The sequence below is a fragment of the Manis javanica genome, chromosome 10 (genome assembly GCF_040802235.1).
Source record: "Manis javanica isolate MJ-LG chromosome 10, MJ_LKY, whole genome shotgun sequence".
Classification (NCBI taxonomy): Eukaryota; Metazoa; Chordata; class Mammalia; order Pholidota; family Manidae; genus Manis; species Manis javanica.
Window position 1 is genome coordinate 57,308,199 of NC_133165.1, and position 13,029 is coordinate 57,321,227.

The 13,029-nt window shown below is 38.4% G+C and overlaps 1 protein-coding gene across 7 annotated transcripts in view; it reads right to left on the bottom strand.

The window, feature by feature from the left end:
• PDXDC1 (pyridoxal dependent decarboxylase domain containing 1) overlaps positions 1-13,029 on the bottom strand; it is a 51,747-nt gene that overhangs the window by 32,714 nt on the left and 6,004 nt on the right. For 5 of the 7 annotated variants that reach the window (XR_001853459.3, XR_012122312.1, XM_017662689.3 and 2 more), the window contains exons 2-3: positions 1,403-1,476; positions 822-890 (exon numbers count right to left, since the gene is read on the bottom strand). Coding sequence is in view for 5 of the 7 variants with exons in the window: in XM_017662689.3 (XP_017518178.2) it covers positions 822-890; positions 1,403-1,476 (143 nt within the window). In the remaining 2 variants the exon portion in view is untranslated. The remainder of the gene's footprint in view (positions 1-821; positions 891-1,402; positions 1,477-13,029) is intronic. The other 2 variants (XM_017662688.3, XM_036992402.2) reach the window with 1 other exon arrangement.

Sequence of the window (13,029 nt, forward strand, 5' to 3'; positions counted from 1 at the left end):
ATCCAGATGCACTTCTCAGCTGCAGAACATGCGTCACATTCAGAGGGATTCAAATCAGCACCATCCACACTACAAGTAGGAGAGTCTATTTAAAAATATTAGCATCTGGGTGTTTAGACGTGACATTTATCAGCACATTGTGATCCCTCCTCCATTCTTGTCTTCTGCAACCTTGTGCATAATTAAATTCAGGTCAAAAGACAATTTAAGGGAAGTGTACTATTACTTATACGCAGTTTCCTGGTTATAAAACAAAAAAAAATGTGCTTGTCTGAGGGAAGCTGGTCTGGGACTTTAATTCCAGATTGAGTGCTATCATTGTATGAAAATTTTAGTCAGATAGCTACTTATTTTTCTGATATTTTTCCCTTCTAGTCAAACCAGACTTGACAGATTTGCTTTAGTTGCCAAAAAATAAGTCATTGCCAATAAATAATTAAAATTGGCATTTTACTTCATTTTAATATATTATAAAAATGATAAATCTCATTAAATTCTCTCACAATAAAGCTCAGTCTACTGAACAGATTATAGGTTTCAAGAATGAACTATGATAGTTGAGTTTTAATTAAAAATTTATGCATTGTTTTTGAGCAATGTTGTTGTATTAAATTCTGAATGCAACGGGGAGAGGCAGGTAGGCTTGGCATTACCACCATCCAGCTAACAGTATTGCAGTTTTCTGATGTTTGTTACACTACACACAACTCTAATTTATTTTGTTTTCAATAAAACTAAAATTGTAAATCAACAATGATAAAATCTTGGTTTAAAGAAAACATGTATCCTAACTAAAGGTACTTATCTTCACTGTCACCTACCTGCCTTGGAGTGGCCCTGGAATATCCCCTGAAATGAGCTTCTTTTCATTTTCCTCCTCTGTTCTTCTACTTTAAAGGAAATAAAAAACTGTTTTTGTTTTTATCATATCAAATTTCTAACATTTCAGCACGCAAACGTGACAATGTTGCCTAGAACCTCTCAGTACTGATGTGGGATCTGAAACACATTTATCACATCTCTACCCCCTTCTCTCCTGCCAGCCCTCAGCTAGGGTGTATGAAGGTTCAGGAAAAGAAAACATGAAGGAGATAATAATCAATCCATTTCTTGGTTAGTTGATGCTCTCTGTATAGTTAGAAGTATTTATAGATGCAAATCAACATATTAAGTAAATGAAACTCGTAATAGGCAGAACTGAAAAGTAAGTCCTGCCTGTCAATTTCAAAACCCTTTAATTACAAAGCACCTTCCACCGGAGGCAAACATCAACTTTAAACGAGCCAAAGCTAAGTGAGACATTCTGAAACCAAGAGGTGTTATTAATAGCAGGAAACCAGTGCCACCCATTTCACAACAGCTTGAATATGTGTAATGGGTCACTTCTGCTCCCCAGGCTCACCTCTGACTGTCCTCTAGCATCTTCATGGCCTCCTTCAAGTTTTTTCCCATTTCAGCTAATGTAGGGTCTGCTATCTGGGAAACAAATAAAAAAAAAAAAGGTCCAATTTTAATAGTCCCTTATTACTTATACAATTCATCCAGAAAAAAATGAATGCAACTCCATTTTCTTCTGGATTTATTATAAATTCATGGATTATTAAGTACATTTTATTTAATTCCAGTAGTACAAACATTTAACAAATTCTACTGGCCCCACTCCCCAGGGGAAGCCACTTTTAAGTCTGACATATACTTTCTAAATTTTCACCTTACCCGTATGCACCTCAGCAACTTGCTTTTTTCTACTTTCTAGTGAATATGGTTTGATGTCAGTATGTCCACTTCATTCTTCTTAGTGGTGACACCTTATTCCATTCTATGGATGTATCACTGTTTAACCAGTCCTGAATTAATGGACCCTTACGCTATTCTAGTTTTCACTATTAGAAGCAATGTCAGAAAAGTATGCACAGTATGCTGCTGTAGTGGATGAAAAATGCCTCTCTTGCCCACAAGATATTCACATTCTAATCCTGGAATATATATTGCAGATGTTATGAAAGATCTCGAGAGGGCAAGATTACCTTAAATTCTTCAGGTGAGCCCTAAATGCAATCACATGTATTTATGTAAGAGAGGTAGAGGGAGACACCCCAACTGCCCTTCCCCCCACCCCACCACCACAGACAGAGAAGGCAGCTGTGTGAAGATGGAGCAGATGGAGATTTGAAGATGTGGGCCTTGAAAACTGGAGTGATGGGACCGCAAATGAAGAAAGGAGCATTGGCAGGCAACGTGAGCTTAAACAAGAAAGGGAGGGACTCTTCCCCAAGCCTCTGCAAAGAACTCAGCAGCGCCAACACTGGCTTCAGGCCAGTGGTACTGATTTCAAACTTCTGGCCTTCAGACTGTGAAACAATACATTTCTGGTCTTCTAAGCCACATAGTTTGTGCTAACTGTTACAACAGGAACTAACTGCCACAGGAAACTAATATACCCATAAATCTGCAAGTGCTTCTGTAAACTCTGGACGCTTGCACAAGCTGTAAGAGTGACTGCCTGCACAGAAGGCCTCAGAAGTCTTTTCAGGTCACATCCGTTCCTTTAGTACCAAATGGACATCTCTTTCCCATTCAAAAAAAACAAAACCTTAAAAATCCTTGCAGAATTAAAACACACACACTCATTTTCCTTTCCTCCTTCTTAATCTCTGTAGCAATTTTTAGGTAATTTTGTTGCCTTGAATATATGATGAGTTGGGTTATAAAAAGTTACAGACGCTGTCTTCTGTTCCCTTCTTACTCTTCACATTTGCTGCTGTACCTAGTAATACCTTATACAGAGTAGGTGTGCAATAAGCTGCATTACATTTGTTAATGCACTACCTTCTCAAAATTGTTTTAAGAAATTCTACTCAGTTTATCAATGTAAGTATCAGAAAATGTTAATTCTAGAAGGGCCCTTAGACATCTGGCCAGGGATTTTCCACCTGTGCTCTGAGGCTTAAGACTCCTTGGAAGAATTTTGGGAAGGAGAGTTGGGTAGGCGGCTCCCTACGCTCACCCTCTGCCCCCATTAAGGAGATCAACTCTGTTTTATGATAGGGCTTTGAATAAAGTTTCATTTGCAAGAAATTTCATTAAAAAGAAAAGAAAGTATATCATGAAAAACGCCTGATCCTGGTCTAACATTTTACAGGTAAGGAAATTTAAGACTTAGAGGGGTAAAGTGACTGGCCTAAGGTCATGGAGTTAATAAATGACAGAGCTGCACCAGAAGACTGGTTTCCTGCCTTCAGACCTCTTTCTAATCACACTGACTCCCATAGGGATTACAAAATAGTCATGCAGCCACATCCAACAGGATTTTTACACAAGGTAGAAAAATCATTTTAAAACAGTGTTTCCAATAAAACTTGCCATTTAAATGTACCCGTAATATGGGTTAGAAAGCAATCTACAAAGGTTTCAGGGCTCCTGGTTAATGACTGTGAGTAGGAAGAGGAACAGATCGTGGTCAAGAGAATTTCTCTAACTCCTCAGTCTGTGGATCGTGTTCCTTATTATCCTCATCTCCTGTGACACTCTAGTGTGTTCCCAATCATCTGGCCAAATGAATAAAACAATTTTGCTTGGTCACTCACACCTCAACGTCTCGTGCTTGTAACACTTGTTCTGTCTGAAATGTTCTTGTGCCTTTTGTCCATTGCTAGCTACCTATTAAATCTCAATTCAGTACTTCCAAGAAACCTTTATGGGTATTTTCACTCTTTCACATCCCTCTAATGTTACTGATACCATTCTTTATAAATGAAAAGTCTGGACTCAATGCCTGACAAAAATGTGTGTTCATGGGGACAATGACCACTTGAAACTGGGGCCATTCTAACATGCAACTGCTGTTTATCCTCATGATTCCTTACTCCTTTGCTGTAAATTGCTTTACAGATGATCTTCCCAGTTCAGATACTCTCTTCAATTAGATTTTAAGCTTCTTGAAGGCAGCAACTCAGACTCCTACAAGTTTTTTTATTATAATTTTTTAAATTAAGGTATTATTGATATACCTCTTAGGGAGGTTTCACATGAAAACCATTGTGGTTACTACATTCACCCATATTATCGAGTCCCCCCTCATACCCCATTGCAGTCACTGCTCATCAGTGTAGTAAGATGCCACAGAGTCACTACTTATCTTCTCTGTGCTACACTGTCCTCCTCATGATCTCCCCAACACCATGTGTACTAATCATAATACCTCTCGATTCCCTTTTCCCTCCCTCCCCACCTGCCCTCCCCATCTCTCCCCTTTGGTAACCGCTAGTCCCTTCTTGGAGTTTGTGAGTCTGCTGCTGTTTTGTTCCTTCAGATTTGCTTTGTTGTTATACTCCACAAATGAGAGAAATCATTGGTACTTGTCTTTCTCCACCTGGCTTATTTCATTGAGCATAATACCCTCTAGCTCCATCCATGTTATTGCAAGTGGTAGGATTTGTTTCTTTCTTATGGCTGAATAGTATTCCATTGTGTACCACCTTTTCTTTATCCATTCATCTACTGATGGATTTCCACCAACAGTGTAGGAGGGTTCCCCTTTCTCTGCATCCTTGCCAGCATTTGTTATTCTTAGTCTTTTCAATGCTGGCCATCCTCACTGGTGAGGTGATATCTCATTGTGGTTTTAAATTGCATTTCCCTGATAATTAGTGATGTGGAGCATCTTTTCATGTGCCTGTTGGCCATCTGAATTTCTTCTTTGGAGAATTGTCTGTTCATATCCTCCGCCCATTCTTTAATCAGGTTATTTGCTTTTTGGTTGTTGAGGCATGTGAGTTCTTTATATATTTTGGTAACCCCTTGTCAGATATGTCATTTCATAATATTTTCTCCCATACTGTAGGATACCTTTTTGTTCTGCTGATAGTGTCCTTTGCTGTATAGAAGCTTTTCAGTTTGATGTAGTCCCATTTGTTCATTTTTGCTTTTGTTTCCCTTGCCCAAGGAGATGCGATCAGGAAAAAGTCACTCATGTTTATATTCAAGAGATTTTTGCCTATGTTGTCTTCTAAGAGTTTTATGGTTTCATGACTTACATTCAGGTCTTTGATCCATTTTGAGTTTACTTTTGTGTATGGGGTTAGACAATAATCCAGTTTCATTCTCTTGCATGTAGCTGTTCAGTTTTGCCAACACCAGTTGTTGAAGAGGCTGTCATTTCCCCATTGAATGTCCATGGCTCCTTTATCGTATATTAATTGACCATATATGGTTGGGTTTATATCTGGATTCTCTAGGCTGTTTCATTGGTCTATGGGTCTGTTCTTGTGCCAGTACCAAATTGTCTTGATTACTGTGGTTTTGTAGTAGACTTTGCGGTTGGGGAGCATAATTCCCCCAGCTTTATACTTCCTTCCCAGGACTGCTTTGGCTATTCGGGGTCTTTTGTGGTTCCATATGAATTTTAGAACTATCTGCTCTAGTTTGTTGAAGAATGCTGTTGGTATTTTGATCAGACTCATACTAATTTTGACTTCTCTTCTAGGACTTGAGTGTTTAAAGTTAGCTTGAAACTTGGATTGCCATGTTATGGCATATATCAACATACTAGCTGTAAGTGCAATGCAGCTAATTTTTCCTAAAGGATTGAAACATATTTTTCAGTTAAGAACAAAATAGCTGACCTGGGTTAGAAGCCACTCACTTTGAAACAATACTTATTTTTCAACACCAGAATCACATGTGGTGATGAGATGCTTACACATAAAAGGCAGGAGAGAAATGCAGCTTGCTATTCTCCCATCTGAATCTCTCGCCACAGAGCACATACTTCTTGAGAGAGTGGCTTACACTGAAAATTGTTCTTGCTCCTACTCTCTTTTAGGGAGTGAAGTTGGGGGTGGGGTGGGGGGAGTAGGTGGGTATGGAAAATAACATTTCTAGTTAAATTTGAGTAAATTAAATGTGAATATGAAGTGATTCCAATGCTGCAGACTCTCATGTGCCTGCTGTGTTAAGTGTCTTACCCAAAATCTCAAGTGTTAGCAGGTGCAGGAAAATATTAGGCTGTAAGTCAAGGAATGCTCTAAGAAAAATTCATTTATTAATTGTTTACTTAAAAATAAAAACCACCAAACTAAAAAGCATTTGTACAGCAAAGGACACCATCAACAGAACAAAAAGGCAACCTACAGTATGGGAGAACATATTCATAAATGATTTACCCGATAAGGGGTTAACATCCAAAATACATAAAGAACTCATACAAATCAACACCAAAAAAATGCCCAAATAACCCAATTAAAAAATGGGAGGAGGACCTAACAGACATTTTTTCAAAGAAGAAATATAGATGGCCAATAGGAATGTGAAAAGATGTTCCACATTGTTAATCATTGGGGAAATATAAATCAAAACCACAATGAGGTATCAATTCACACCACTCAGAATGACCACTATTCAAAAGACAGTAACAAGTGTCGACGAGGATGGGTAGAAAAGGGAACCCTCTTCTACACTGTTGGTGGGAATGCCAATTAGTGCAGCCAAGCAGTATGGAGGTTCCTCAAAACATTGAAAATAGAAATACCATATGACCCAGTAACTCCTGGGAATTTACCCAAAGAAAGAAAATCCCTGATTTGAAAGGAATATGCACCCCTATGTTATTGCTGCATTATTTATAATGGCCAAGATATGGAAGCAACCAAAGTGTCTATCAATAGAGAAAGTGGATAAAGAATGGATAAAGAAGATGTGGTACATACACACAATGGAATATTATTCAGTCATAAAAAAATCCTGTCATTTGCAACAACATGGATAGACCTAGAGGGTATTATGCTAAATGAAATAAGCCACATGGAGAAAGACAAATACCACATGATTTTACTCATTTGTGGAATCTAAAAACAAAATGAAGAAAATAGCAGTAGACTCATGGACACTGAAAAGGGACTGGTGGTTAACATAGGGGAGGAGTTAAGAGTCGGTGGGAGGGGAGGGAGAAGGGGATAAAAGGGCACAAAAATTCTCAATCATACTGTAAGGTGGTAACAGGGATAGTAGTACAGCATGGAGAATATAGTCAATGGTTCTTTAAAATCTTCCTATGTTGAGAGATAATAACTGCACTAGTGGAGTTGAGGATTTAATAATATGGATAATTGTTGAACCATGTGTTGTATATGTGAAACCAATAAAAGATTATATATCAATTATACTTCAATTAAAAAAAAAGAGGGTGGTCCTTTGTCAAAACCCACTGGACTATACACTGAAGATGTGTGCACCTCAATGTATGCACACATTTTATTCCCTCAAAGAAAAGAACTTTAATAAAAAAAAAAAGTAAAAACTATGCCTCCATAAGTTTCTAGTGAGGGCAGCCACTACTCTTCCTTATTCACACTTTGTGTCCTCTGTACCTGTGACGGTGGCAGACAGGGCAGCTGTGTGATAAATGTTTACAGTGGCAGGGCAACAGACAGAGACCTAAATGAGTTAAGAATTAAGCTGTAAAAGGGTAGCTTTTATTCAGTATTTAGAAGACTGTTCTATGATAGAGGGAAGACAAAAACAGTATACTGTGCCAGGTTCTAGGAAGAATGTCCTATCATTTCTTTTAATCCTTAGCACCTAGCACAGTGTCTGGTGCAGAAAGATGGCTCGATAAGGTCTGCGATCCTTGATAATAGTACTAACACTTACTGGGTTGCTTACTATTTTCTAGGCATTGTGCTAATTAATACCTTAAACGCATTACTTCCTGACTGACCCAAAGGCACGGAGTTAGTATGCTTTAGAGCCAAAATTTAAGACAAAGTCTGTACCATCCTAGAACCAGTGCTCTTAACACTAGACAACACTTGAGTCTCAATTTTCTCAAACAAGTAAAGGAGCTCACCCTGAAAAAGCTCTGTTCAAGAACCATAATTAGAGCTAAGGTCTCATTTTAAATACGAACCTCGCTTGTTTGTTTTCACAATATTAATATATGATATAAATAAATGTATCAGAAAACTCTTCCTGTAAGTAAAATTTCTATTCTACAAATTTCTACAAACCAGATGATCATAAACTTATCCAGAACCATGGACTGTTCAGAGCAACAGGGAGTACTATTAATAATTAAGCCAGGACAATAGGCATCAACCAGGACTATCCTGTGTAAACCAGGTGGTACTATTACCCCAGCCTTCCCTAAAAAGTTTACTTCAGCTCTTAAACCATCATTCCAACTAGTGAAGCCCATGCAACTATTTTTGGTGAGGGCTGTTTATGAGTTCTAAGGTAAAAGGAAACAAGTAATTTGAGGGTCATGGACCAAAGTGCTGGTATTGCCTAGGCATCCATCTCAATACTCAAGGAGCACACAATATTGCTACAATGACTTCTTTTCCTGCCTATAAACATATCCGAACACATTTTCCCTCATTTACATTTTGAGTGAAGTGATCCAACTAAAATTCTGGGGTCTCCTAGAAACAATTTTTGGAAAAGGTCTCTTTATTAGCAAAAAAATTGGCAGATCCCAACTGCCCCTTTGAAGCTAGGTGGTGCTTGGTCTTCTCCTTCCTTACTGTACATAAGCAAGCCAACTTGGGTTGTATTGCACGTGAATGTGGTGATTTAAGATGCTTTTCTAGAAAAGGGAATGTAAACAACTCAGACTTCTGAGTCGGACACCCAGGACCTCCTCTCATCCTTGGTCCCTAAGGCTCAAGAGAGGCTTACAGCAATTATCCTGTTAAAAAACAGAACAGAAAAAGTGCAACAAAACATTTCTGGAGTATGCATATCCATACATATATTTTCTGATGATGAAACCACTATATGCCCATTAGTGACAGCCCAGAAACAATTTGGCTGTTAGTCATTAGGCTGCATGTTTACAGATTATGTTTCAACTACAGCTGATTCTGCTGCATAATGAAGCAGATTGGGTATTTCTGCTTTAATCATATCTAGCCATACCATAGATACATGGTATGGCTTAATGTGACTTCAAGGCTCCTAAGGAGAACCACTCAGCTGTTTGTACAATAACTCACAGAACAGAAACACCTCATTTTGTAAAATAAGCCCCACTGTTTATCGTCTTATCGGCATCTTTTCAAGAATTGTTTTTATACTAGCTGATTCTTATCACGTTTAGTCAGTGTGTAATATTAAAATATCTTGCCACAATCAGAAGAAGAAATTTTACACTGTAATGTTAAAATAGCATTAATTAAAATTTTCACAATTTAAATGTGAAGGAAGTCAAGAGTCAAATGTAAGGTAATACAACAAAGGAGGTCAGGGAGTAATTCTCTATTTTTCAAAAAATCTAGCAGTTAATTATAAATTTATCTGGAATAAGGCTGCGTGGATTAAAGAAAAAAATCACTTATTTTTGTTTTTGGCTAGAATTATACCAACTCAGTACGAGGTAACACTGGTACTATTCCTACATATTATTTGGAATACATTCTATGATTTTGTTCTATTTCACTTTATAAAAACTGCTGGTCATGTAACCTGCTAAACTCATATGACATCCCATATATATGATGAAATTTGCTTTGGGAAAAAAAAGCATGTAATGGCTGTTGGCAGTTATTAACAATGAGATAAACAATCATTTGTTAATAAAGTTAATAAACTAGTAAGTTGTTTATAATAACCTTTCAAATATAGAAACTGCAGTAGAAAAATACTCATCTTGAGGCATAAGATTTGGGAGCTACTCAGCAGACTCATAGACTACAAGAAGGGACTAGCGGTTACCAAAGAGAAGGGGTGTGGGAGGGCGAGTGGGGAGGGAGGGAGAAGGGGATTGAGGGGTATTATGTTTAGTACACATGGTGTGGGGGTCCCAGGGAAAACAGTGTAGCACAGAGAAGGCAAACAGTGAATCTGTGGCATCTTACTACACTGATGGACAGTGACCGCACTGGGGTATGACTGGGGACTTGATAATATGGGTAAATGTAGTAACCACATTGGTTTTTCATGTGAAACCTTCATAAGAGTGTATATCAATAATACCTTAATAAAAAAAAAAAAAGATTTGGGAGCTACTGCTTTACAGACATTTACAAAATTTTCTTAGCTTTCAAGCATGTTTAATCCAGCTCTCATCTACACCTCAGTCAAACCAGTTTACCAATGTGTGACAATTATATATTTATTTTCACACAAATTAGGAAGAAATAATAAACATTACTGCTTAGCAAAATCTAAATTAAAAAGAAAAAGGCTCTTGGCTAGGAAGAATTAATACCATCAAAATGGCCATCCTGCCCAAAGCAATATACAGATTTGATGCAATCCCCATCAAATTACCAACAGCATTCTTCAATGACCTGGAACAAATAGTTCAAAAATTCATATGGAACCACCAAAGACCCCGAATAGCCAAAGCAATCCTGAGAAGGAAGAATAAAGTGGGAGGGATCTTGCTCCCCAACATCAAGCTCTACTACAAAGCCACAGTAATCAAGACAATTTGGTACTGGCACAAGAACAGAGCCACAGACCAGTGGAACAGAATAGAGACTCCAGACATTAACCCAAACATATCTGGTCAATTAATATACGATAAAGGAGCTATGGACATTCAGTGGGGAAATGACAGCCTCTTCAACAACTGGTGTTGGCAAAACTGGACAGCTACATGTAAGAGAAGGAAACTGGATCACTGTCTAACCCCATACACAAAAGTAAACTCAAAATGGATCAAAGACCTGAATGTAAGTCATGAAACCATAAAACTCTTAGAAGACAACATAGGCAAAAATCTCTTAGACATAAACATGAGCAACTTCTTCATGAACATATATCCCTGGGCAAGGGAAACAAAAGCAAAAATGAACAAGTGGGACTATATCAAGCTGAAAAGCTTCTGTACAGCAAAGGACACCATCAATAGAACAAAAACGTACCCTACAGTATGGGAGAATATATTCATAAATGACAGATCTGATAAAGGGTTGACACCTAAAATATATAAAGAGCTCATACACCTCAACAAACAAAAGACAAATAAGCCAATTAAAAAATGGGCAGAGGAGCTAAACAGACAGTTCTCCAGAGAAGAAGAAATTCAGATGGCCAACAGACACATGAAAAGATGCTCCACATTGCTAGTCATCAGAGAAATGCAAATTAAAACCACAATGAGATATCACCTCACACCAGTAAGGATTGCCACCATCCAAAAGACAAACAACAAGAAATGTTAGGGAGGTTGTGGAGAAAGGGGAACCCTCCCACACTGCTGGTGGGAATGTAAATTAGTTCAAACATTGTGGAAAGCAGTATGGAGGTTCCTTAAAAACTCAAGATAGAAATACCATTTGACCCAGGAATTCCACTTCTGGGAATTTACCCTAAGAATGCAGCAGCCCAGTTTGAAAAAGACAGATGCACCCCTATGTTTATTGCAGCACTATTTACAATAGCCAAGAAATGGAGGCAACCTAAGTGTCCATCAGTAGATGAATGGATAAAGAAGAGGTGGTACATATACACAATGGAATATTATTCAACCATAAGAAGAAAACAAATCCTACCATTTGCAACAACATGGATGGAGCTAGAGGGTATTATGCTCAGTGAAATAAAAGAACAAAGAAAAACTGGAGGAACAAAACAGCAGCAGGCTCACAGAACCCAAGAATGGACTAACGGTTGCCAAACGGAAAGGGACTGGGGAGGATGGGTGGGAAGGGAGGGATAAGGTCAGTGAAAAAGAAAGGGGGCATTACGATTAGCATGTATAATCTGTGGGGGGGCATGGGGAGGGCTGTACAACACAGAGAAGACAAGTAGTGATTCTACAGCATCTTACTACGCTGATGGACAGTGACTGTAATGGGGATTGTGGGGGGTACTTGGTGAAGGGGGTAGCCTAGTAAACATAATGTTCTGCATGTAATTGATTAATGATAACAACAACAACAAAAAAAAAGGGCAGGGGGAAGAGGGACTAGAATGTGGCAACAGAATGTGGATCTGGGGTCCACTGCAAAGGGGCACAGGAAACTTTGTAGGGAGATGGAAATGTTTCATATCTTGATCACGCCTATGGTTACATGACTGTAAACAACTGCCAAAACTCAAACTGTATAAATAGAGTGGGTATTTTTATTGTATACAAATTGCCCCTCCATTCAAAAAATGGATGGCAAATTGACTTAAAGTCAATTTAAAAGAAATTTTAAGCAAATAATTGTACAAATGGTTCATTGATGTGGCAAAACACAAAGATGGTATGTGAATAATTGCTGTTTGGAAAATACAGAGCCTAAGCCTTTAAAGAAAGGCAGCCTTCAGAAAAGAGGAAAAAAAGGAAGTCTAAAATTTGATTTTAAAATATATAAATCACGACATTCATCAATAATAGAAGCCTATGATACTGTAGATTCAATGCACTGTTTATTCAAGGGAGGAATGTTCATAATTGGGAAGTTCTAGGGCTACTGATGGAAAAACTGAAGCATGTAAGAATACTGGCTGCTTGATCAGAAAGATCTTGGTGTTTACAATGTGTGCAACTGCCTTGCCAATGGGTTTCAGCCCCGGGTAAGTTCGCTATGGATTCAATGTGACCAAAGAAATTGACAACAAAACGTTCTTTGGGGTGAAAGGGTTTATTACCCGGCTTGTTTTCCCAGCAGTAGGTAGAGTACTAGCATCTCTGCCTCCGCCCAGAGAAGGCGGAACTCTCTACATAGTACAGTAAATAGCTTACTGCTTAAAGGTGTGGAAGCGGTAGCCTAAGAAACAGGCCAGTTACATCATCAGGTGGTTTGAGTTCAGTGAGGATCCTGGCCATAGGAACCCCAACTTTCCCACAGGAACAAATCTATAGAAAAAAATCACTACCTTTCTTTGGCTACTGCACCAAATTGCTGTGTCTCTAACATAACTGCTCTTGCCTCTGCAGCTTCCTAAACAAGGTTAATCTGGTTAGTGAGAATCACGCAACTCTCAACTCTCCAAAAATCATAAATTTTCTCCCAGGTGAAAACAAACTGGTTAAACAAGAACCCCAACCACTACATGTCTCTGAGGAGCAGGTGCTCCAGGAACACAGTGTTG